A 26,719-nucleotide genomic window follows, 5' to 3' on the forward strand; every position below is an offset into this window, starting at 1 on the left:
CTAATTCAAAATAATATAACTATCAGGGCTTTTCTTTTTTTAAACAGAGTCTCGCTCTGTTGCCCAGGCTGGAGTGCAGCGGCGTGATCTCAGCTCACTGCAACCCGCACCTCCTGGGTTCATACCATTCTCCTGCCTCAGCCTCCCGAGTAGCTGGGACTATAGGCACTTGCTACCACACCTGGCTAATTTTTTGTATTTCTAGTAGAGACGGGGTTTCACCGTGTTAGCCAGGATGGTCTTGATCTTCTGACCTCGTGATCTGCCTGCCTTGGACTCCCAAAGTGTTGGGATTACAGGCGTGAGTCACTGCGCCCGGCCAAGGCATTTTTTTTTTTTTTTAACAACAAAATCATCTCACACTTCCCAGACAGCTACTGGATTACACCAAAAATTCTCTCCCACACAGCATAGCACTCACAAGTAAAGAAGGATACAAGGAGGGATGCTAAAAATAATTAGGTAAAATTGGCATGCTCCATATTTTAAAAATTAGTTTATCAGTATTGTAAGCTGCCTTGTCCATCATGTCCACAAAGTAGAGAAAGATGTCAGACCAAAAAGAGGGGCTCATTCCCTCTAGACCGTATTTTTTTTTTACATAGGGTCTCACTGTCACTCAGGCTAGAGTATAGTAGCACAAACACTGCTCACTGCAGCCTTGACCTCCTGGGCTCAAGCGATCCTCCTGCCTTAGCCTCCCCAAGTAGATGGGACTACAAGTGTGCACCACCATGCCCACCTAATTATTGATTTTTTGTAGCGACAAGGTCTCACTGTGTTGTCCAGGCTGTATAGGTGTGAACTGCCACACCCAGTCAAGATTATTTTTATGCAAAGTAAGTGTTGTGACTATGATTGTGGACCTTCCTGGAAGGATAAAAGTAGACTCATATTCATGTGCAAGGCCTTACATGATGACTGTCAAATTTATGCCCATGTTGATTTTATTCCATAGTTTAACCTTGTATTATTGGTACCAATTGTAGTACACATGTTACAAAACAGACTATAAGGCCCTCAAGATTTGTAAATACATTCGTTATCTATATCACCCGCAGAGCTCAGCCAAATAGAGAAGACACATAGAATTATCAAACATAAGTTAGGCTAGGCACGGTGGCTCACACCAGTAATCCCAACACTTTGAGAGCCCGAGGCAGGAGAATCACTTGAGGCCAGGCGCTCAAGACCAGCCTGGCCAACATGGTGAAATCCCATCTCTACCAAAAACACAAAAAAATTAGCCGGATGTGGTGGCGTATGCCTGTGGTCCCAGCTACTCAGGAGGCTGAGGCATGAGAATCGCTTGAACCTGGGAGGTGGAGATTACAGTGAGCTGAGATCACGCCACAGCACTCCAGCCTGGGTGTCAGAGCAAGACTGTCTAAAAATTAAGAAAAAAGTTAGTTAAATCGGTTGAGAAGACTAACCCTCCCTGTCCCTTACTCCCTCCCCAGGTTCTAATAATAGGTTCTATGTAGCCATCATCTGAGACCTCATGAAATCTAGCACTCACCAGTAAGTTTGTGCTGTTATGTAGTACACCCCAGTGAATATTCTTCTTTCATTATGATATTGAAAATGAATAGATTGGCCGGGCTGTTTGATACTCTCAACACCTGGTTTGTTTCTTTCTTTCTTTCTCTTTCTTTCTTTCTTTCTTTCTTTCTTTCTTTCTTTCTTTCTTTCTTTCTTTCTTTCGTCTTTCTTTCTTTCCTTTCTTTCTTCGTCCTTCCTCCTTCCTTCCTTCCTTCCTTCCTCCTTCCTTCCGTCTCCTTCCTTCCTTCCTTCCTTCTTCTTTCATTTCTTTTTCTTTCTTTCTTCTTTCTTTTCTTTTTCTTTTCTTTTTCTTTTTTCTCTTTCTTTCTTTCTTTCTTTCTTTCTTCTTTCTTCTTTCTTCTTTCTTTCTTCTTCTTTCTTTCTTCTTTCTCTCTCTCTCTCTTTTTTTTTTTTGAGACAGGGTCTCACTCTGACGTCCTTGGTCCTTGGCTGGAGTGCAGTGGTATGATCACTGCTCACTGCAGCCTCATCCTCCCTGGGCTCAAGCTATCCTCCCACCTCAGCCTCCCAAGTAGCTGAGACTACAGGCCCATGCCACCACACCCAGCTCAACAACTGGTTTCTATTCTCCCCTCTTGTTTGTTTAAACATACCTGCTATACTTTGCTGACAGGAAATAAACCCGTGTATCTGATATCATCACCGTAAACTAATACTTGGTTGAGTCAACCTATCAGAGTCCTGAGACTAGGGATTTCTAGCAAAATTTCAGCCCTCAGGCAGAAGACTTCTCTGGGGGAAGATGCTAGCCCAAGAACATGTAACTAGAAAATGAAGGAGTAAAATTAATGAAAGAGATATGATTGTGGTTATTGTCTTGGTATTTTTGGTAATGTACTTCATGTTCCCTTTTCTTTAATTTTTTGGGGGGCCAGTCATATGATATAGCCATTTTCTTTCCCCTGGCTCTGGTCTGTAACCCTCAATTTAGCAAACCTTACCTTTGCCAGCTGGAACAAACACTCTTTTTTTAAAAAGGTCCTTGGTCAATGGGCCACCTACTAAACATCTCTAATGGTATTATCTACATCTACACCAAGAATAGACTCGCTCCTTAACTGCCAAATCCCATCACATCTTTTTTTTTTTTTTTTTTTTTGGTGAGGGGGACAGGGTCCCACTCTGTCATCCCAGGCTGGAGTGCAGTGGTACAATCACCACTCACTGCAGGCTCAACCTCCCCGGGCTCAGGAGGTCCTCCCACCTCAACCTCCCAAGTAGCTGGGACTACAGGCTCGCGCCATCACACCCAGCTAATTTTTGTATTTTTTTCTAGAGACTGGGTTTCACCGTGTTGCCCAGGCTGGTCTCAAACTCCTAAGCTCAAGCCATCCACCCTCTTTGGCCTCCCAAAGTGCTGAAGTTACAGGCGTGAGCTACCACACTCAGCCTCCAACCAATCTTTTAAAGATTGAGAATGGAGTTTGTCTCAGATGATAGATTTTTATGGAACCACATGCCAAATTTTTTAGAATAGTTTCCCTCATATGCACACCCCACAGAAACTCAGAATCATCCCCTCAGTAATTTTCATCCCCCATCATGCCCATTTACAATTAATCCCTGTTCTCACTTCCAGCCCCAGGAAGCTACTAGTCTACTTTCTGCCTCTATAAATTTGTCTTTCCTGTACATTTCATGTAAGTGAAATCATGCCACATGAAACCTCTTAGGTCTGGCTTCTTTCTCTTAGCATAATGTTTTTGAGTCTCATCCATGACATAGCATGTGTCATCACGTTTCATTGCTGCACAGTCTTCTATTGTATGGATTCACTACATTTTGTCTATCCACTCACCAGCTGCTAAAAATTTAGGTTATTGCCAGGTGCAGTGGTGCATGTCTGTAATCCCAGCACTTTGGGAGGCGAGGCAGGTGGATCACCTGAGGTCAGGAGTTTGAGACCAGCCTGGTCAACATGGTGAAACCCTGTCTCTACTAAAAATACAAAAATTAGCCGGGCGTGGTGGTGTGTGCCTGTAATCCCAGCTACTTCGGAGGCTGAGGCAGGAGAATTGCTTGAATCCAGGAAGCAGAGGTTGCAGTGAGCCAAGATCACGCCATTGCACTCCAGCCTGGGCAACAAGACCAAAATTCTGTCTCAAAAAAATAAAAATCATATATACATATGTTATTGCCAGCTTGGGGCTATTATGCATAATGGTACCTAATATTATGAATATTCATAATTAAGTTTTGTTATGTTTGTTTTCATTTCTCCTGAGTAGATACTTGGAAGTAGAGTTTTGGGTTCTATGGTAGTTTTACATTTAACGTTTTGAGAAACTGCCACACTGTTTTCCAAAGGGCTGTGCCATTTTACACCCCCACCAGCACTGTGTGAGGGTTCACATCCTTGCCAACATTTGTTATTGCCTATCTTATTATTATTGCCATTCTAATAGGTATAAAATAGTATATCACTGGGGTTTAAATTTGCATTTTTCTAATGATTAATAATGTTGGGCATCTTTTCGTGTAACTACTCGTAATTTGTGTATCTTCTTTTTTATTTCTGAGACAGTCTCGCTCTGTTACCCAGGCTGGAGTGCAGTGGCACGATCTCAGTTCACTGCAATCTCCACCTCCCAGTTTCAAGCAGTTCTTTTGTCTCAGCCTCCCGAGCTGCTGAGATTACAGGCATGCATCACCGCACCTGGCTAATTTTTCTATTTTTAGTAGAGATAGGGTTTTGCCATGTTAGCCAGGCTGGTCTTGAACTCCTGGCCTTAAGTGATCTGCCGCCTCAGCCTCCCAATGTGCTGAGATTATAGACATGAACTACCGCACTCGACCTGTGTATCTTCTTTAATGAAGTTTGTTCATTTCTTTTGCCCATTATTTGATTGGGTCAACTGCCTTATAATTACTGAGTTGTAAGTGTTCTTTGTATATTATGAATACAGATCCTTTATCAGATGTGTTTTGTAAATATTTCCTCCAGTCTGTTGCTTGCCTTTTAATTTTCTTAAGGCTGTCTTTTAAAGAGCAAGAGTTTTGAATTTTAAGTCCAATTTATCAATTTTTGCATTCATCACTTATACTTTCGGTCCAAAAAAGAAGTAAGTGGGCCAGGCTTGGTGGTTCATGGCTGCAACCCCAGCACTTTGGGAGACCGAAGTGGGTGAATTGCTTGGGCCCAGAAGTTCCAGACCAGCCTGGCCAACATGGAGAAATCCTGTCTCTATTAAAAATACAAAAATTAGCTGGGCATGGTGGCGCAATGCTTGTAGTCCCAGGTACTCAGGAGGCTAAGGCAGGAGAAGCTGGGAAGCAGACATTGCAGTGAGCTGAGTACACGCCACTGCATTCCAGCCTGGACAAGAGAGAGACTCCGTCTCAAAACAAAAACCAACACACACACACACACACACACACACACACACACACACACACACAAAATAAATAAGTAAAAGAAATAGGTCGGGCATAGTGGCTCATGCCTGTCATCCCAGCACCTTGGGAGGCGAAGTCAGGTGGATTGCTTGAGGCCAGGAGTTTGAGACCAGCCTGACCAACATGGTGAAACCCCATCTCTAATAAAAATACAAAAATTAGCTGGGTGTGGTGGTACATGCCTAAAATCCCAGCTTGTTGGGAGGCTGAGGCATGAGAATTGCTTGAACCTGGGAAGCAGAGGTTTCAGAGAGACGAGATTGTGCCACTGCACTCCAGCCTTAGTGACAGAGTGAGACTCTGTCTCAAAAAAAGAAAATAATTTGGTTTTAGATGGTACTTATCTTAAATTCCACTAATCCAAATATATCTGTAAACAAATCATATTTGTAAATGGTGTCACTGATCCTGTAGAGAACATGATGCATCAATTGACCTTGTTTACAAGACTACCCTGGGCGGTCAGCAGTGGATTGCTCCACTTTTCAGGTTGATGTAGTTTTTCTGGTTTTTTCTGTGTGTGTGTGTGTGTGTGTGTGTAGTTTTTTTTGTTGTTGTTTTTGGTTTTTTGTTGTTGTTGTTGTTTTGTTTTTGAGACGGAGTCTTACTCCATTGCCCATCGCCCAGGCTAGAGTGCAGTGGCACGATCTTGGCTCACTGCAACATCCACCTCCCGGATTCAAGCAATTCTCATGCCTCAGCTTCCCAACAAGCTGGGGTTTACAGGCATGTGCCATCACATCCAGCTTATTTTTTTGTATTTTTAGTAGAGACAGAGTTTCACCATGTTGGCCAGGCTGGTCTTGAACTCCCGCCCTCAAGTGATCCGCCTGTGTCAACCTCCCAAAGTGCTGGGGTTATAGGCATAAGCCACCATGCCCGGCCTGGGTTGATGTAGTTATTTGCATAGGTTTAAAGAGTTGGTCCTCCATCTTACTAGGATCTAGCTGAAAAATTAAATTTGTAACTATGACCATGTCAGAAATAGAAACTGACCAGAAAATAATGAGGTCTTTGTAGTCATCATTAGGTCTGTTGCAAACCTCGTGATTCTCCTGTCCTTCCAAGTACATGATAAGATCATGTTTTCCTGGTCTTCTTTAATTTAGGCATGCTCATGACTTGATTTGGCCAATGATATAAGTGACAGGTGGAAATCTGAAGAGGCTTATGGAATTCGCCAAGTTCCCTCTTCCTGTCTCATAGAAGATGGAGCCTCCAATCAGCCTGGGCCTCCAGTGAGAAGCAGAACTTCCTGGCTGCTAATGTAGTCCAGGAAAGAGAAATGAACAGAATCCCTCTGATAACCCACATTAAACACTGTAGCTTGAGCAAGAAACAAACATGATTTGTGGCCAGGCACAGTGGCTGACACCTGTAATCCCAGCATTTTGAGAGGATCACTTCAGCACAAGTTCAAGACCAACCTGGGTAAGATAATGAGACCCTGTCTTTATTATCATATATATAATACATATTTTATATGTGTATATATTAGCTGGATGTTGTGGCTCACACCTGTAGTCCCAGCTACTCAGGAGGCTGAGGCAGGAAGATCACTTGAGCCCAGGAATTTGAAGCTGCTGTGAGCTATGATCACGCCACTACTCCAGCTTGGGTGACAGAGAGAGACTCTGTCTTTAAACAAAAGAAAACAAACAAACAAACAAAGAACCCAAAAAGGTGAGTTGTATGAAGCCACAGAAATATTAGGAATGTTACTGTAACATAACCTGGCTTAATACAAAGGTTACAAACTATATTTAATGGAGAACACTGCCTTAAAGCCCTTCAGATTATTGGTTTGGAACCTGCTTAGGAGTCGAAGTTTGGGTTCCAGTCCTAGCTCTGGCAGAGCAGGTTAGGCTCAGCTCCTCTGGTCAGCCATGGAACCATTATCCCTTCAAGACACACACACATATTTACTCACTCCATGAGGGGAAAGAGCATGTTCTTTTTTTTTGAGACGGAGTTTCGCTCTGTTGCCCAGGCAGGAGTGCAATGGTGCGATCTCAGCTCAAGGGTTCGAGAGATTCTCCCGCCTCAGTCTCCCAAGTAGCTGGGATTATAGGCGCATGCCACCACGTCGGGCTGTTTCGTAATTTTTTTTTTTTTTTTTTTTTTTTTTTTTTGAGGCAGAGTCTCACTCTGTCGCCGGGGCTGGAGTGCAGTGGCCGGATCTCAGCTCACTGCAAGCTCCGCCTCCCGGGTTTACGCCATTCTCCTGCCTCAGCCTCCCGAGTAGCTGGGACTACAGGCGCCCGCCACTTCGCCCGGCTAGTTTTTTTTTTTTTTTTTTTGTATTTTTAGTAGAGACGGGGTTTCACCGTGTTAGCCAGGATGGTCTCGATCTCCTGACCTCGTGATCCGCCCGTCTCGGCCTCCCAAAGTGCTGGGATTACAGGCTTGAGCCACCGCGCCCGGCCTTTTTTTTTTTTTTGAGACGAGTCTCGCTATGTTACCCAGGCTGGAGTTCAGTGGTGCGATCTTGACTCACTGCAAGCTCCGCCTCCCGGGTTCATGCCATTCTCCTGCTTCAGCCTCCCAAGTAGCTGGGACTACAGGCGCCCACCACCACATCTGGCTAATTTTTTTGTATTTTTAGTAGAGACGGGTTTTACCATGTTAGCCAGGATGGTCTCGATCTCCTGACCTCATGATCCACCTACCTCAGACTCCCAAAGTGCTGGGATTACAGGTATGAGCCACCACACCCGGCCTAAGTTTTGTATTTTTAGTAGAGACAGGGTTTTGCCATGTTGGCTAGGCTAATCTCGAACTCCTGACCTCAGGTGATCCGCCCGACTCAGCCTCCCAAAGAGCTGGGATTATAGGTGTGAGCCACCCCGCCTGGTCAGGCAACATTCTTTAATTTATGCGTCTGTTTCTACATATGGAAAATGCAGACAGTAGTATCTACATATCATCGGTATAAACAATTTAGGTAGGATAGTGCCTAGCAGATAATGCTTTGTGGGTATTAGCTGTTAGTGCCGTATGGCTCTTGCTGCCACCCTTACCTTCTTCCCAGCAACCCATCCAAAACATGCTGGGTACAGCCTTCCCATTTCTTCTTTTGGAGAGCTGAGCACAGCACAGGAATCAACCCTGGGAGACTTATGTTCAGTTTAAATGATAAAATCCTGAGCTAGGCTGGGCATGGTGTCTCACACTTGTAATCCCAGCACTTTGGGAGGCCAAGGTGGGTGGTTCACCTGAGGTTAGGAGTTCCAGACCAGCCTGGCCAACATGGCGAAACCCCATCTCTAATAAAAATAGAAAAATTAGCCAGGCATGGTGGCCCACACCTATAGTCCCAGGTACTCAGGAGGCTGAGGCAGAATTGCTTGAACGTGGGAGGCAGAGGTTGCAGTGAGCTGAGATTGTGCTGGGCATGGTGGCTCATGTTTGTAATCCCAGTAATTTTGAAGTCTGAGATGAAAGGTTTGCTTCAGGCCAGGAGTTTGAGACCAGCCTGGTCAACATAACAAGCTCTCCTCTTTCCAAAAAAAATGTAAAAATAAGCCAGGTGGGGCCAGGCGCAGTGGCTCACGCCTGTAATCCCAGCACTTTGGGAGGCCGAGGCAGGCAGATCACCTAAGGTTGGGAGTTTGAGACTAGCCTGACCAACATGGAGAAAACCTGTCTCTATTAACAGTACAAAATTAGCCGGGCATGGTGGCGCATGCCTATAATCCCAGCTACTTGGGAGGCTGAGGCAGGAGAATCACTTGAACTTGGGAGGCGGAGGTTGCCATGGGCTGAGATCATGCCATTGCACTCCAGCCTGGGCAACAAGAACGAAACTCCATCTCAAAAAAAAAAAAAAAAAATAGCCAGGTGTGGTGGCACATGCTTGTAGTCTCAAGTTGAGAGGCTAAGGTGGCAGGATTGCTTGAGCCCAGGAGGCAGATGTTGCAGTGAATCAAGGTCATGCCACTGCACTCCAGCCTGGTGACAGAGTGAGACCCTGTCTCAAAACAAACAAAAAATTCCTGGGCTTGGCTCTAGATTGGAGCTACAGTGAAAAATGAAATTGAGAGCTACGAATGTCTCCTAAGTTAGAAGAATAGTTAAGTATCAGGTTAGTTCATAGCAACTGTCAGAACTAGGAATTGGCCCGGTCTCACTGGTTTCAATCAATGGGAATTGGAAAACAAAACAGTCACGTTCCCATTCATACCCAAATAATTCTCAAGACACATGTGCGGTGTCCGGTTTATTCAAAGTGGCTGTCAGAGGCTCAACCAGGGAGCAGGAACCAAATAGTTGGGAGCTATGGGGCTAAATAGGGCAGAGATTTCCAGGTATCAGAAGGTAAAAGGAGGTCAGCTTAGCAGCCAAAGCAGCGTTAGGGCCAGGCTAAGTAGGAGAGGCCAGGCTGCCCAGGGCCCAGCCCCACTCATGGCTGCAGCATAGAACCTCGCCACTTCCTCATTGGGGTTGCCCTGGGCTGGGTCGAACCACATCTGGATGCAGCGGCCACTCCCTCGGCTGTAGTTGCTGACCTTGTAGGAGTAAGTCCAGATTTCATTGCACAGAACAGTGGGTGTGGGGAAGTAGAAATGGAAAGGTTGGCAGGCAGCTCCCACTGGGCACTTGTTAAACCCTGTAGAGAAGAGGGAAGACCTTTAGCCACTGGGCCCAGAACTATCTTGAGGTCTGCCAGCCCTACAACCCCAAATTGTCACATACCTGTTCCACACCCACATACCTCCATTTCCAAATCCCTTCGTTCCTGTCCACCCCAGCCCTCACCTGAGGTCCAGTTCCAGCCTTTGTGCCAGTTGCTCTTGCAGGTGTAGGAGGTGCGACAATCTTCCCACCATTGCTCACAGTCCTCTTTGCACAGGGGCACGTTCAGCACCCGCTCTTTGCGCCAGCTCTGATCCACCTGGGAGATTTTGTTACAAAAGAAGGGCTCAGGTTCAAGAATTCCAGCAACCCAGCCCTGAATAGAACTGGAGCTGGGATTGCAGCCTGCAGAGATGCCTGGAAAGTTCAGCTCCTCCGCTAGCTCTTGTACCTGCAAGAAGCCATGCGTACCTGCTGGATCCAGGGCCCCAAGTTGGGGGAGCACTCGTAGAGGCAGGTGTCCTGGATGAAATGCCGTTTGCAGGCAGGTGCCATCTCTCCACAGTGGTTCCAGTTGAATCTATATAGGTAGGAAACATCCTTATGGGCTTCCTGGCTGGTGTTGGTAGAACAGCAGGCATTCTTCTTCCAGGGACGACACTGGATGGGGGAAGACACAGGACTCAGTCCACAGCCAGAACAGCCAGAATATTCCACATGCAGTGTCTCCCCTCTTAGTCCTTCATTCCCCAGCCCACTGGAAGTCACCCAGGAAAATACTTGCTGTTGGGACCTCTTTAGGGGAGAGGGCCGTCAGAGACTGTGGGAGCCCAGAAGGGAGCTCCTGTTGGAGTTGCAGTCATTACAAAATTTGTTAATTCAACCTTTATTGAGATCCTACTTACTCTCACCCAGGTACTTTTGTAGAAACTGGAGTTACAACAATGAACACATCACCTGATTATTGCTTTGGACAACAATTAAACAGGGGAGAAGGATTGGGACTTGCAGTGTAATAGTGCGGTCAGATTAAGCCTCACTGAGGTGACAAAGATTTGAAGGTAAAAAAGCAATTTAAATTGTAACCCCAGGCTGGGCGCAGTGGCTCACTCATATAATCCCAGCACTTTGGGAGGCCAAGGCAGGTGGATCACCTGAGATCAGCAGTTTGAAACCAGCCTGGCCAACATGGTGAAACCCCGTCTCTACTAAAAATACAAAAAGTCGCCAAGTGTGGTGGCAGACACCTGTAATCCCAGCTACTCAGGAGGTGTTTTGTCCCTGACTAGCTGCCTCACCCATTATCTGTTCCTGGAATTTGTGATACAAAAAGCAATATATAGCCAATCAATTGCAGATGTTATTTTTATTATAAATTATTGAGAAACAACTTAGGAACTACCCTTTTTCCTTAAAAACTAACTTGTGATGGCTGTGAAATTCAGGATGAGTTGAATCTATGTTCCTGTGTGGCCATCCTCAAGCTTTCTGAATCTCGTTACTTAAGGCTGATGAGCTAAATATTAAAATGTGGGCCGGGTACAGTGGCTCATGCCCGTAATCCCAACATTTTGGAAGGTGGAGGTGGGCAGATCACTTGAGGTCAAGAATGGAGACCACAGCCTAGCCAACATGGCAAAACCTTATTTCTACTAAAAATACAAAATTTAGCTAGGCATGGTGGCAGACATCTGTAGTCCCAGGTACTCTGGAGGCTGAGGCAGGAGAATTGCTTGAACCCAGGAGGCGGAGGTTGCAATGAGCTGAGACTGTGCCACTGCACTCCAGCCTGGGTGACAGAGCAAGATTCTATGTCAATAAATAAATAAACAAACAAACAAACAAATAAATAAATAAAATGTGCACTTAAGGCCGGGTGCGGTGGCTCGCACCTATAATCCCAGCACTTTGGGAGGCCAAGAAGGGCGGATCATGAGGTGAGGAGTTCGAGACCAGCCTGGCCAACATGGTGAAACCCCCATCTCTACTAAAAATACAAACAAACAGAAAATTAGCTGGATGTGGTGGTATGTGCCTACTCAGGAGACTGAGGCAGGAGAATCACTTGAACCCGGGAGGTGGAGGTTGCAGTGAGCTGAGATTGCATCACTGTACTCCACCTGGGCAACAAGGGCAAAACTCCATCTCAAGAAAAAAAAAAAAAGAAATGCATACTACAAGTTTCTCTCTCTTTCCTCCCTCCCTTTCCTCTTTCTTTCTTCTTTCTTTCTTTCTTTCTTTCTTTCTTTCTTTCTTTCTTTCTTTCTTTCTTTCTTTCTTTCTTTTCTTCCTTTCCTTTCTTTTTCTTTTTTTCTTTTTTTCATTCTTTCTTTCTTTTGACAGGGTCTCACTCTGTTGCCCAGGCTGGAGTGCAGTGGCACGATCTGCAATCTCTGCCTCCTGGGCTCAATTGACCCTCCCACCTCAGCCTCCTGAGTATCTGGGACTACATGTGCCACCACACCTGACTAATTTTTCGTGTTTTTTTAGTAGAGATGGGGTTTTGCCATCTTGCCCAGGCTGGTATAGAACTCCTGATCTCAGTGATCTGCCCACCTCGGCCTCCCACAGTGTTGGGATTACAGGTGTGAGCCATAACACCGGACTACAAATTACTTTTCCTCTGCTTTTTCTTTAGTTATATCATCATGTTCAGGATATTAAAGGGGTAGTAGCAAAATAAATGTTATAGGGAGAACTCAGGTCCAATGTGGTTGAGAGACACAGCCCAAAGTTTTGCTAGATGCATGAACCAAGATGCTTCAGGAGGGCATATGGCTCATTTCTGTAATCCCACACTTTGGGAGGCTGAGGTGGGAGGATCACTTGAGTCCAGGAGTTTGAGACCAGCCTGGGCAACATATGGAGACCTCATCTCAGGAAAAAAAAAAAAAAAAAAAAAAAAGAATGCTTCGCACCCAGCCTCATAATGTGAGAGACTCTCCCTTCTTGAGCTGTTTAGGGCTGGCAGAAAAGAGGCCACTATGCACAGTATGCAGTTTCTTCCCTCGGATCTTTGGAGGAGTCATTCAAAGTCTAAATCCCTAAATCAAGCAACCCCAGGATGGGTCACTCCAACTTCATTTCCCAGGCTCTCCTCTGGGCCTGCTTCCTTATCTATGTCATGCAGAAACTCAACAATCAAGAAGGTGAACTGTTGGCATTGTACCGACATTTGGCACACAGTGTCTGTGAAATAGTCACCCATATTAATGCAAACTGAAGGGCTCCTCCAGTGGGTCTGTCTGCCTTCACTTCACCAGTGAATGGAGTTTGACATTTCCATGTCCTGGTTTCCTCTTCCTGAGCCAGTCCCTCACCACCCCAGATCACCCCCTGGCCCACCTGCTCATGCAACTTGTCCTCCGGGCCTGGCTTTTCCTTGTGGTGCTTGGCGTTCATGCAGACATTGAGAAGCTCAGTCCTGGCCCGTGCAGTCCTTGTCTGAGCCTCCCCTACTACAGCCACCCACACTAGAAGGAGCAGCAGCTGTGTTGTCATCCGTTGAGCCATGTCTGTCCCTGAAGGAAGAGCTGTGGTCAGTGGCACCAAGGAATGCGGAGGTGGGGCCTTAAGTTGTTCCCAGGGCTCCAGGAGGGTGGGGCCTGGACTGAAGCCTGGGGCAGATAGAGCCCTGCCCCCATCTCCCTCAGTTTTCCCAGATCCAGTGAGAGGTGGGATTAGACACCACCCCTCCCTGGCTTGAGCCTCATTGCCTTCTCCAGGTGATCATGAGGTTCAAGTGATATAATTCAAGGATGGATTTGGGCAAAATGCAGAAATAGCCAGGAGTTTGTCATAGGTCCACAATGCCTCATTCAAATGTTTCAGAGTTAAAATTCTTTAGGATTTCATCAAAGGTGATTCAAAGATAATATAATTTTCATATACCCAATAATCAAGTGTATGTTCTGGGGTGAAACAGTTACACTGGTGGGATAAATTAAAACTATACATAAGCTCACATTAATTTTCAGGTCAGATTTTGACACCAAATTACTTCGTTGTAAAAGTTTACAAAAATGGGCTGGGCGTGGTGGCTCACACCTGTAATCCCGGCACTTTGGAAGACTGAGGTGGGTGGATCACCTGAGGTCAGGAGTTTGAGACCAGCCTGGCCAACATAGTGAAACCCCATCTCTACTAAAAATACAAAATAAGCTGGGTGCGGTGTCATGTGCCTGTAATCCCAGCTACTCAGGAGGCTGAGGGAGGAGAATCACTTGAATCCAGGAAGCGGAGGTTACAGTGAGCCAAGATCGTGCCATTGCACTCCAGCTTGGGTGACAGAGCGAGACTCTATCTCAAAAAACAAAACAAAACAAAAAGTTTATAAAAATGTTTTAGCTGGGGGGCTGCAGTGTGGTTTTTCATTAGTTTTAGTTGCTTTTTAAACCTTAGTCCCAGCCCTTTCTAGCCTCATCACTCAAGCTAGTATAGTAGGCCCCTCCTGGAAACCATGGGATCTTGGGGCGGGGCAGGGCAGGGCGGGGGTCACAGGGCACAGGGGCTGGCAGGGGGCAGCCAGCTAGACAGCCCGGGGGCCTTGGGGAGCTCCTGTGCCCCCTACCACAGAGCTGGCCTCTCCTTGGTCATCACAGAACTTCAATCCTTTGACCTCAGACACTGAATTTTGGGAGGTGACTGTTTCCTTCACTCCACTGGTCACCAGGTATCTGGGCCCCCCTAAAATGCTCAGAATTTATTTCCTATGACTTCTCTCCATCTGTCTCCTCTAACTCATCTTCCACATACCAGTCACTAAAGTGGACATGCTTTCCTGCTCACAAGCTTGCCGTGCCCCCGTGCTGCCCCTCCTCTCCTCTTGACAGGGCTTCCTTGACAGGGGTCTAGGCAGGGCCTGAGCTGGGCTGTCTCCAGGCTGACTGCACAGCAGGGTTCAGATAGGCCTGGAATTGAATTCCCACCCAGCAGCTCTCCTTCCTGCTCCACAATCCATTATTCTGCTACTCTTATTGATTCCAGTGTTCATTCATTCTCTCATGGTTGATTCATTCATTCCAGGATCCAGTCATGCCTCTGTGGACCCACTCACTCACTAACCTTGAGGGCCACGCCAGAGAAATCTGTACTCTCAGGGAATACCAGGTGATCCTTTGGGTTTAGTTCCTGGGAAACAAACCCTAACTGTTTAGAGCACAGGGTTCCTGTTCAGCCTGTCCTGCCTGACCCCAGCCCTTGCTCCACCTTCTCCTTGGCCTTGGGGGAAGGAGAAGCAAACTATCTTGAGGCTTAGCTTTCTCCTGCAAGGATTAAATGTAAGAAGGGGAAATCAACAAAGGATAGCCTTTAATCTTCGCAGAAGCATTTGAGCACAGATAAGGGCCATGCCCCAAGTCACACAGCAGGGACCACCCAAGTTCAAGCCAGAGCTCTTTTGGCCTTTGCTCCCTGCACCTTCACAGTGCTGAGGCTCTCATGGGTGCAGCCAATATGCAGTGCTGGGGATGGGGGCTGAGAAAATCCTTTCCCCAGCCCCCAGTGGAGCCCACCTGTTCAGTCAGTAGTCTCTCTTGCCGTGGCTGCTTCTGAAGCCAGGCTCTCTTGCTGTCTTTTTGACCAGCATCACTCCGCAAGCCCCCTTCCCACCTTCCTAGTTTCACCTTCAGGTCTTGGTCCAGCTGTGACCCCTCCCCACCAACAATCATGACCCCCACCCCCAACCTTGGGGCCCCAGACTAGAAGAGCTGAGAACTCAGTGCTGGACTGAAGGCCTAGAGCCCAGGTACTAGTTCAGGGAGATGAACACTAACTTGTCATTTAAGCTTGAGCAGGCCACACTCTGGTCTGGGCCTCAGTCTCCGCTTCAAGATTCTCTGGGCTTCAGGCAAACAGAGGGCCCTTCCAGTTCAGCAAATCCTTAACACATGCTGGGAGTACCATAGGGTGTGTAGCCTCTGAAGGGGGATGGGGAGTGTCATACCTGGGAGAGGAGGTGGCTCTTGGTCTGGCTCAGGCTTCTGCTCTGCTCTGCACTCCCCCTTGCCTTATTCCAGGGGACAGCTGTGGTTTAGTGGCCTAGGAGACGGGCAGTGGGGCAGGGAGTGGGAATGGAGCCCAGGAGTGGAGCCTGGGATTGGGCGAAGGCCACTCAGCAGTTAATTATTGCTTGTGAGCACCAACCAAGCCTCCATGGGGAAGTGGGAGGGGGTGAATTAACAGTATAGGCCTAAGGCTAGTCCCTAAGCTCCACCTACCCCATTTTTTCCCAAATGCTCAGGTCTGAAAAAAATCTTGCAACCTGAGCTGCCAGGATCCTTTGAGCTAATCTCATCAGTTTCCAACTCCTCTGTCCTGTTACATAGATGAGGAAAATGAGATCCGGAGGATCAGGGCAAGGGCTAGAGCCCGGGCTTCCAACCTCCCAGACAGCTATAGAGAGCAAGGATCTCAAAAGGCCATACACTGTAGAACCACCAAATCTCCCAACTTCCCCAACCCCATGAGACCAGGTGTCACCACTCATCGCCAGTCACAAAATCACAGATGTTCTGAATCTTTTGATCAGATCTTCAGTTGTTTGAAGGGCCAAGCTCTCCTTCCATCAGCCAACTCACAGACCCCCTCTCCCAGCAACTCAGGTATCCTTTCTACAGCACCTATGATTCTGGGATAACTCTTCCCTCCATCCCCACCCCAGTCAATGACAAAAGCCTTCATTTTTTTATTCTCTGAGCCCATGGTGGTACCACAGATGGGAAAAAGGAGAGGGAGGGGCAGGTTTGGGCAGGAAGAAACACAGAACACTGTTTTTTCAAGGTGCCTGTGTGCCCTTGGCCCAGGGGGAAGTGGTTGCAGAGGGGAAGCTCAGGGGAGGAGTCCAGGTTGGATGCAGGTGTGGGAACCATCAGCCTATGAGTGGCAGTAAGTGCAGGGAAGATGGGGGCCCAGTAACCTGGGCAATGCCACAGGTCAGGACCGAGGAGGAGGCAGGCAGGGGAGCCTAAGAAGGCAGTTGGATCTCTGGAGGAAAATCAACCAAGAAGGAAGGTCTTCTAGGGCCTTCAAAGAGACCAGTTCCCAGGAGATCCCAGCTTGTGCCCTGCAATCATAGGGTGTGAGCCATACCTGAATCTTGTGACAACCTGGGAAGTGTCAACTTAAAATCACCAGATCTGTATATTTGGAAACAATATTATTTCTTATGTTGGGTTGCAACATGCAGGCTGGTAAGTGGAACCTTTGGCTGAGACTAAAAGCAGGCAATTTGAGGGAGGAAGGGTGGGACAGGAGTTTTATGTAAAATGGGTTGGCTAGCATACATATTAATGGGTTACAGGAGAAGCTATGAATGTCCATGAAAGGGAGTCACATGCGTGTGTACTAAGCAAACATACGCGTTACATACATCCTGTGTTCACTTTGGGGTTGAGACTTAACATTAATTTTTTCTTTTTTCTTTTTTTTTTTTTTTTTTTTTTTTTTTTTTATTGAGACGGAGTCTTGCTCTGTCACCCAGGCTGGAGTGCAGTGGCCGGATCTCAGCTCACTGCAAGCTCCGCCTCCCGGGTTCACGCCATTCTCCTGCCTCAGCCTCCCGAGTAGCTGGGACTACAGGCGCCGCCACCTCGCCCGGCTAGTTTTTTGTATTTTTAGTAGAGACGGGGTTTCACCATATTAGCCAGGATGGTCTCGATCTCCTGACCTCGTGATCCGCCCGTCTCGGCCTCCCAAAGTGCTGGGATTACAGGCTTGAGCCACCACGCCCGGCCTATTTTTTCATTTTTATTTTCATTTATTTATTTACTTTTGAGACGGAGACTTGCTCTGTTGCCCAAGCTGGAGTGCAATGGCACGATCTCAGCTCACTGCAACCTCTGCCTCCCAGGTTCAAGAGATTCTCCTGGCTCAGCCTCCCGAGTAGCTGGAATTACAGGCGCCTGACACCACGACCGGCTAATTTTTGTATTTTTAGTAGAGACAGGGTTTCACCATGTTGGCTAGACTGGTCTCAAACTCCTGACCTCAAGTAATCTGCCTGCCTCAGCCTCCCGAAGTGCTGGGATGACAAGCGTGAGCCACGGCACCCAGGATGGTCTCGATCTCCTGACCTCGTGATCCGCCCGTCTCGGCCTCCCAAAGTACTGGGATTACAGGCTTGAGCCACCGCGCCCGGCCCCGATCTATTTATATTTTTATTTAAAAATAGAGACAGAAGGCCAGGTGCAGTGGCTTATGCCTGTAATCCCAGCACTTTGGAAGGCTGAGATGGGCGGATCACCTGAGGTCAGGAGTTCGAAACCAGCCTGGCCAACATGGTGAAACCCCATCTCTACTAAAAATACAAAAATTAGCTGGGTATGGTGGTGCACACCTGTAATCCCAGCTACTACTGGGAGCTGAGGCAGGAGAATTGCTTGAACCCGGGAGGCAGAAGTTGCAGTGAGCCAAAATCACACCACTGCACTCCAGCTTGGGCAACAGAGCAAGACTCCGTTCCCCCCACCCAGAAAAAAAGAAAAGAAAAAGAGAGACAGGGTCTCACTACATTGCCCAGGCTGGTCTTGAACTCCTAGGCTCGAGCAATCCTCCCACCTTGGCCTCCCAAAGTGCTAGGATTATAGGTGTGAGCCATCATGCCCAGCCAAGACTTAACATTAAAATGCAAACTTAGGCTGTACACATCAAAAGGCGAAACATAGGACACAAAGGCACTTTGTGTGCAGCCTCTGTAAATTGGCCAGAGCCAGCCCATGCTTAATAGGAACTGATCAGGAAGGAATGCTTTGTGAGCTGGTCTGCTGTCATATCAAAATCACAAAAAGAGGCCAAGCCTAGCGGCTCATGCCTGTAATCCCAGCACTTTGGGAGGCCAAGGCAGGTGGATCCTTTGAGCCCAGGAGTTTGAGACCAGCCTGGGCAACACAGCAAAACTCCATCTCTACAAAAAAATACAGAAGTTAGCTGGGCATGGTGGTATGTGTGCCTGTAGTCCCAGCAACTCGGGAGACTGAGGCAGGAAGATCACTTGAACCCAGGAGGCAGAGGCTGTAGTGAGCCGAGATCATGCGATTGCACTCTAGCCTGGGTGACAGAGCCTGTCTCAAAACAAGAGACCATGTCTCAAAAAAAAAAAAAAAAAAAAAAAAAACACGAAAAAAAGAGGGACGTCTGCCCACAGCATCAGGTGGTTGAAGTTGAAATCAGCAGGATTCTTCCATCTGTTTTCCAGGACTGGTTTCTGCTTAACTTTTAAGAAAAAAGGTTGGTAACAGTAAGGAAGAGTGTGTACTGGGGTGTGACCAGCCTCCTGTCTTATCATAACCAAGAAACTTACATTTTGAAGTTTTTGCGGGGTATCCTTGGCCAAGAGGGGTTTGTTCAGTCAGTTGAGGGGACTTTGGATTTTCTTTTCTTTTCTTTCTTTTTTTCTTTCTTTTTTTTTTTTTTTTTTTGAGATGGAATCTCGCTGTCTCACCCAGGCTGGAGTGCAGTGGCGCAATCTCGGCTCACTTCAACCTCCGCCTCCCGGGTTCAAGCAATTCTCCTGGCTCAGCCTCCTGAGTAGCTGGGATTACAGGTGCCCACACCATGCCTGGCTAATTTTTGTAAATTTAGAAGAGACAGTGTTTCACCATGTTGACAAACCTGGTCTTGAACTCCTGACCTCAGGTGATCCACCTGTCTTGGCCTCCCAAAGTGTTGGGACTACAGATGTGAGCCACCACACCTGGCGGAATTTCTTTTTATTCAATATTTCCTCCTTTTAGCTGAGATCTGCCACATGCAGCATCAATAGCCAAGTTTGTACCATGTCATTGCCAGGATGGTGGGGCTACCTGCTCCAGGTCCACCCAGTCCCTTGGTGGAACCCTTGTGGCCAAGAGACTTATAGCCAATTGAACATCTTGACCAGACAGGAATAGAGGTGGGCAGGCACTCATCAACCCCTAAGGTCTATCAAGCAACATAAGGGCCAGAAGGTGGGGCTACTAATTTAACTTGTCTATAAGTTCTATGCATTGAGCCAGCATAATTCTGGTTTTAGCAGCAGACTTACAGCAGTTGGTTATACATATTATAGGTAATTTAAATGTAAAGAAGAAAAGGTTGATGGAGACTATGACTATAACAAGGACTTGAATGGCATCTTGAAAGGAACTTCCCAGTTTGGTAGAAAGCCAACTAAATAGGTAGTTGATAGGATCAGTAGTTCATACCTCTTGTAACCATTTAGCTCGTGTGGAAATTTTTTCTTTCTTTATTTCTTTTTTCTTTTTGAGATGGAGTCTCGCTCTATCACCCAGGCTGGAGTGCAGTAGCACAATCTCAGCTCACTGCAACCTCTACCTCCGGGTTCAAGCAATTCTCCTGCCTCAGCCTCCTGAGTAGCTGGGATTACAGGCATGTGCCACCACACCTGGCTAATTTTTGTATTTTTAGTAGAGACAAAGTTTCACCATGTTGGCCAGGCTTGTCTTGAACTCCTGACTGGTGGTCTGCCCCCCTTGGCCCCCCAAAGTGCTGGGGTTACAGGCTTGAGCCACCATGCCCAGCTGAAAATTCTTTCTGTATGAATTTCTTTTCTTTTTTTCGAGACAGTCTTACTCTGGCACCCAGCATGGAATACAGTGGCGTGATCTCAACTCTCTGCAACCTCCCCCTCCTAGGCTCAAGCAATTATCGTGCCTCAGCCTCCTGAACAGCTGGGATTACAGGGTGTGCCACCAGGCCTAGCTTTCTTTTTTCTTTTTCTTTTTCTTTTTTGAGACAGAGTCTTGCTCTGTCTCCCAGTCTGAAGTGAAATGGCATGATCACTGATCACTGCAACCTCTGCCTCCCAGGCTCGAGCAATCCTTCCTCAGCCTCCCAAGTAGCTGAGACTACAGGCATGTGCTACTATGTCCTGTTAATTTTTTTGTACTTTTTTTTTTTTTTTTTTTTGAGACGGAATCTCGCTCTGTCGTCCAGGCTGGAGTGCAGTGGCCGGATCTCAGCTCACTGCAAGCTCCGCCTCCCGGGTTTATGCCATTCTCCAGCCTCAGCCTCCCAAGTAGCTGGGACTACAGGCGCCCGCCACCTTGCCCGGCTAGATTTTTGTATTTTTCAGTAGAGACGGCGTTTCACCGTGTTAGCAAGGATGGTCTTGATCTCCTGACCTTGTCATCTGCTCGTCTCGGCCTCCCAAAGTGCTGAGATTACAGGCTTGAGCCACCGTGCCCGGCCATTTTTGTACTTTTTATAGAGATGGAGTTTCCCCATGTTGCTCAGGCTGGTCTCAAACTCCTGAGCTCAAGCGATCCTCCGGCCCCAGCCTCCAAAAGTGCTGGGACTACAGGCATGAGCCACTGGGCCCAGCCCTATATAGTCTCTACTTCATCTGAAATGTTGATGTAAGTGCCACAGATCTTAGAGACCACCACACAGACTCCTCCTTGTTTGGCTAAGAGAAAATCTAAAGCAATTAAATTATCTATTACTACTTGAACCAGGGAATTGAGAGACTTTGTTGGGCTGTAAGGCTTTGTGCAGTGTCTCCAGCTACCTGTCCAATAGTGGCAGATAGGTTTGAATATGCTGGTCAGGTTTTGAATTAGTCTCATTTAAGGAGGTTACCTGAGATTCCTGACTGTGTTTAGAGCTCTCATAATACCACTTAAAAATGGATTCCCATGAGAGGATTCCTTGAGTCCAGGAATTTGAGACCAGCCTGGGCAACATGGTAAAACCCTGTTTCTACAAAAAAATTAAAAATTGAAAATAAATTAACGGAGTGTGGCGGTGCATGCCTGTAGTCCCAGCTACTTGGGAGGCAAAGGTGGGAGGATGGCTTGAGCCCAGGAGGTCAAGGCTGGAGTGAGCCGTGATTGTGCACTCCACTCCAGTCCCCGTGACAGAGTGAGACCCTGACACACACACACACAAAAGGGCCTCCATTGCTTCTCAGAGGTCTAGAACTCTCTCTGTTCTCATTGTGCATGCTAATAAACTAATTTAGGCATGGCAAACGTTCTGTCAAAAGATCCCCATTTTGGCATATAAAGCTTTACATTGTTCCAGGTTAGCTTTTCTAGGATCCCAAATATTCACAAGACTTTTTCTCATAATTCAGAAACATGTTAGTTCCTGATGGCAGCTGGACTGTCTGTCCCCTTAGAACCTAGGTTCCCCATAACATCATTTACTTAAAGATGTCCCTGCGAGTGCCACTAGGGGGCAAGCATCCTCACCAAACCTGATGGGCCAGTTGAGTCAGGCTGGACTGCCCCCAACCTCCCCCACTAGAAACCTGGGACAACAAAGATGGCCCTTGCAGGGTCCTGATGGAGGGGATCAGAGAAAAAAATGAAGTCTCTGAAATCTCAACCTAAAACCAGGAGATCTTAGATCAGGGAAAGCTTACCCACCTTCCCCCAAAGCTGTCAGGGAGACAACTGTGCTGTCAGTGGCTCCACCAGGCACCAGTGCATTCACGCACGCTTGGGGGAGCCCGGGCTGCTCCATGGATCGTACCTTTGTCTTCAATTATATTGGCTTAAAATCACAAGAGCTTTACATTTGGAAAGGAGAGCTTTCTTCCTTTCTTTTCTTTTCTTTTTTTTTTTTTTTTTCAGACACAGTTTCACTCTATCGCCCAGGCTGGAGTGCAGTGGCATGATCTCACTGCAACCTCTGCCTCCTGGGTTCAAGTGATTCTCATGCCTCAGACTCCTGAGTAGCAGGAATTACAGGTGCCCGCCACTATGCGTTGCTAATTTTTGTATATTTAGTAGAGACAGAGTTTCACCATGTTGGCCAGGCTGGTCTCAAATTCTGGACTTAAGCGATCCACCCGCCTTGGCCTCCCAAAGTGCGGGGATTACAGGTGTGATCCTAGGAGAGCTTTATTTCTTATGATGTGCAGGCTGGGGAGTGGGTGAGGGTAGAACAAGGGTTTTATCCTAAAAGAGTTGGCTAAACAAACATATTTAATAGGTTTTAGGAGAAGCTATGAATATTCATGAGAGTTGCACGCATATGTACTAAGCAAACATACATGTTACATATGTCCCATATTCCCTTTGGGGTGGAGACATTAAAATGCAGTTGATACCGGGCGCGGTGGCTCATGCTTGTAATCCCAGCACTTCAGGAGGCTGAGGCGGGTGGATCATCTGAGGTCAGGAGTTTGAGATCAGCCTGGCCAACATGGTGAAACCCCGTCTCTACTAAAAATACAAAAATTAGCCAGGCAGAGGCACTTGTAGTCCCAGCTACTTGGGAGGCTGAGGCAGGAGAATAGCTTGAACCCAAGAGGTGGAGGTTGCAGAGAGTGGAGATCATGTCACTGTACTCCAGCCTGGGAAACAGAGTGAGACTCCATCCCCACCCCCAAAAAATGCAGTCAAATTCGCCTCTATATGTCAAAAGAGAAACACAGGACCCAAAGCACTTTCTGTGCTGCCTCTGTAAACCAGCCAGAATTCATCCATGGTAGAGAGTCATTGATCAGCAAGGAATGTTTTGTAAGCTGATCAGCTGTCATTCAAAATCAGGAAAGAGGAGTCTGGCAGTTGGTTGAAATTGAAATCAGTGAAGGAGTCTCCTTTTCTTGGTTTCCCAGGGCTGTTTTCTGTTTAGCTCTTGGGAAAGAAGCCTGGTAATGGTTCATGAGGAAACAGGTGTACTGAGGTATGAGTGACCTATCATCACGGCCAGGAAACTTAGATTTTAAAGTTTTTCTGAGGTCTCTTTGGCTAAGAGGTGTCCATTCAGTTGTTTGGAGGGCTGAGGATTTTATTTGTATTTCCCAGAGGGTTGGGTCCTCTGAAGACTTTAGCAGGTAGAGGCCTCTGGAACCCTCAGGCCTCTTTCCTTCTTTATACCCCAGTACTGATTGGAGAAGGGCAGGCAGGTGTCTAGGAACACCTGAACATGGGAGCTCCTCTAGATGGAGCTCCTGCCCTCTCATCCTCTGCCCATGGCCTGGGGGCTGATCATGAACTGAACTTTATGCCCCCTCCACTGCAGGAGTGAGACCTGCTCCCTGAGCCAGGCCCCCCGGCCATGAGGGCTTCAGAACAATATCAGCAAGTGGAAGGTTGGGTTGGAAGTCAATTTCAATTCCTCTGGTAAGTCCTCACCACTTGTGGAGTCTCAGAGCCTCGGAGTGGGGAGGAGAGAACACTGAGCTCTTCCCTGAGTGCCAGTCTATCACACATGCAAGCTCACATCACTCATCTTCCCAGCTGCAGAAACTACTGATCTCAGTCTGATTCTAAGCCTGACTTCTTGTACCTAGCAGTTGCAGGAGAGAAGCTCTGCGAGGGGCCCACAGGGCACCGTCCTAAGGAATGCAGATCCAGTGTTTCTTCTTTGGCCTTAACTGCTGCCCACTCCCCTCATAACTTCTATCTCAGCCACCCTGGAATTCTGCTTGCACTTCTATTACCTCTAAGCCGTTGCACTTGCTGAGACCTGTCCATGGAATGCCATTCCCCGTGCTGTTTTGTGCTTGGCAAACATTATTCCCTTGGAAGCCTTCCCTGACCTCTTTGGGCTTCAGCAGAACAACACCACACTCTGTGCTTCCCTCTGTGAAAGCCTCATCTCCTTGTTCTAAGAGTCACTGGTACTCAGAACTGTCTGTCCCCACCAGACCTTGCAAGGAATTCAATTCCCTTCCTGTCAGCTGAGACCAGCATGGGCCAGTGACAGGATGCTCAGAAGGACTTGTTGACTGACAGAATGGATACAGCGATTCCTTAACTTACTGAGCACATTCTTGGTGCCAGGTACTGACCCAGACCCTGGGGATGTAGCTTAAAATGACACAGACACAGCCCTGCTTTGGGGAGAGTATGTTTTGTTAGGAGAAAGGCGGACAACAAACACGGTAGACAAAAGTCCACACAAGGGCACGGAATAGTGTGATGAGAAATCAGCTGGGTGGCTTCTTGAGTTTGAGTGCTCAGAACTCATTTTAGGGGGGAATTGTAGGTTACCATCTAAGTGGCCACAACCGGTCAGCCTGCAGAGGATTAATGAAAAACATTTCAGGAACGCAGAGGAGTTGCTGGAGCAAAGACCCACAACATGAGAAGTGTGACTGGAGCTCATTTATGGGGTGGCGTGGGGAAGATTTGGCTTGAGGACTCAGAGGAGGGGCATAGCCTGTGCTAATTTGAAGAAGTTTAGTTTTTACAGTTGATACCACTGGAAAGCATTGAAGGGTTGGTGAAAGAGCTGTCATGTAGTAAGACATGGTTCGGTTTTGTTTTTACTTTTTAAAAATAGGTCCATCAGACAGTGGAACATGTAGGTGGAAGTGTGGTGATGAATAGAGTATCTACAGTCCCTAGTCTCTTCCTACAACTATTTATTACTTCAAAAGGGGAAAGTGTAGTGGAGAAACCTGGCAGACACAATCTCAACCAAAAGATCAAAGTTAACCTCAGCAGGAATGGGCAAACCCCACACCACATGCCTCCTGTTACGATGCACGGAATAACCATGTAGGGTATTCGTGCCCAAAATGCATAACCTCAATGAATCATGAGGAAACAGACAAACCCAAATGGAGGAGTATTCTACCAAGTGACTGGCCTGTGGCTTTCAGCAATGTCAAGATCATAAAAGAACCCCATTCCTTCCAATGCCCATCAGTAGGAGACTGAAGTCAATGTGATGTACACACAGAATGGATTATTACCCAGTAATTTAAGATCTCAATAGGTCAACATGGAAAGATCACAGAACAATGGCAGATGAAAACTGCACTGAGATGCTCTTTTCCCCACCTGTAAGATAAGCAGAAAACCAAAGTTTGATGGCATAGTGTGTTGACAAGGTTGTGGAGAAACAGGCACTCTCTCTCTCTCTGTTTTTTGTTTTGTTTTGTTTTTTGTTTTCTGAGACAAGGTCTCACTCTGTCGCCCAAGCTGGAGTGCAGTGGCACAATTGTGGCTCGTTGTGGCCTCAACCTCTCAGGGCTCAAGTGATTCTCTCACCTCAGCTTCCCCGGTAGTTGGGACTACAGGCACACACCACCATGCCCAGCTGATTGTTTTAGTTTTTTGTAGAGATGGGGTTTCACGATGTTGCCCAGGCTGATCTTGAACTCCTGGGGTCAAGAGATTCTCCTGCCACAGCATCTCAAAGTGCTGGATCACAGGTGTGAGCCATCACACCCAGCGGAGAAACAGGCACTCTCATGCTTTGCTGGTGGCAGAGTCACATTGATAAAATCTCCATAAAGTTGTAACTATCAAAATTATACATATTCTTGACCCAATAGCCCTTTCTGGAATTCAAGTATAGCATTCCACTAGGTCCAAGATTTTTGTTTGTGTGTTTTGAGATGGAGTTTCACTCTTGTAGCCCAGGCCGGAGTGCAGTGGTATGATCCCAGCTGACTGCAACCTCTGCCTCCCGTGTTCAAGTGATTCTTCTGCCTCAGCCTCCTGAGTAGCTGGGATTACAGGCATGTGCCATCACACCTGGCTAATTTTTGTATTTTTAGTAGAGATGGGGTTTCACCATGTTGGCCAGGCTGGTCTTGAATTCCTGACCTCAGATGATTCATCTGCTTTGACCTCCCGAAGTGCTGGGATTACAGTCGTGAGCCACTGAGCTCACAGTGCCCAGTGTTACAATCTTGTAACAGTCGGTACAAGATTGTTAATTGCAGCATTACTTGTCATTTATTAAAAAGTAGGTCCAGGCTCAGTGGCTCATGCCTGTAATCCCAGCACTTTTGGAAGCCAAGGCAGGAGGAACACCTGAGGTCAGGAGTTCGAGACCTGCCTGGCCAACATGGTGAAACCCCGTCTCTACTAAAAATACAAAATTAGCCAGGCCTGGTGGCCTGCGCCTGTAGTTCCAGCTACACAGGAGGCTGAGGCAGGAGAATCGCTGGAACATGGGAGGCAGAGGCTGCAGTGAGCCAAGATCGTGCCACTGCACTCTAGCCTGAGCGACAGAGCAAGACTCAGTCTCAAAAAAAAAAAAAAAAAAAAAGTAGGTCAGGCACAGTGACCTATCCCAATAATCCCAGCATATTGGGAGGCCAAGGAATGAAGATCACTTGGACCCAGAAGTTCAAGAGCAACCTGGGCAACATAGCAAGACTCCAGTCTCAAACAAATAAAAACAAGGCAGGTGTTTATCAATGAGACCCTCCTCTCCAACCAGTATCTCCTCCTAGCCCACATCTAGTCAGGGAAGCAGAAATAAACTATCTTCC

General features: G+C 47.1%; 1 protein-coding gene across 2 annotated transcripts; it reads right to left on the reverse strand.

The window, feature by feature from the left end:
- Positions 1-9,142: 9,142 nt before the first annotated feature.
- FOLR1 (folate receptor alpha) lies at positions 9,143-15,688 on the reverse strand. Of its 2 annotated transcripts, none has more exons than XM_010366891.2 (5): positions 15,479-15,688; positions 12,880-13,055; positions 10,006-10,194; positions 9,718-9,853; positions 9,143-9,568 (listed from the first exon to the last, which is right to left on the reverse strand). In XM_010366891.2, the coding sequence occupies exons 2-5, from the start codon at positions 13,045-13,047 to the stop codon at positions 9,288-9,290; spliced, it is 774 nt and encodes a 257-aa protein (XP_010365193.1). In that variant the 5' UTR covers positions 13,048-13,055; positions 15,479-15,688; the 3' UTR covers positions 9,143-9,287. The 2 variants fall into 2 exon arrangements, with proteins under 2 accessions (XP_010365193.1, XP_010365194.1); XM_010366892.2 differs by lacking the exon at positions 15,479-15,688 and adding an exon at positions 14,599-15,026.
- Between the last annotated feature and the right edge of the window lie 11,031 nt (positions 15,689-26,719).

This window comes from Rhinopithecus roxellana, chromosome 15 (assembly GCF_007565055.1).
Source record: "Rhinopithecus roxellana isolate Shanxi Qingling chromosome 15, ASM756505v1, whole genome shotgun sequence".
NCBI classification, from domain to species: Eukaryota; Metazoa; Chordata; class Mammalia; order Primates; family Cercopithecidae; genus Rhinopithecus; species Rhinopithecus roxellana.

Excerpts from the sequence above, each read along its gene's own strand:
- FOLR1 (XM_010366891.2), bottom strand. The coding sequence starts at position 13,047 with ATGGCTCAACGGATGACAACACAGCTGCTGCTCCTTCTAGTGTGGGTG. Across the intron at positions 10,195-12,879 it reads AGGACAAGTTGCATGAGCAG|TGTCGTCCCTGGAAGAAGAA; the intron begins GTGGGCCAGGGG and ends TCCCCCATCCAG. Across the intron at positions 9,569-9,717 it reads AGGCTGGAACTGGACCTCAG|GGTTTAACAAGTGCCCAGTG; the intron begins GTGAGGGCTGGG and ends TCTTCTCTACAG.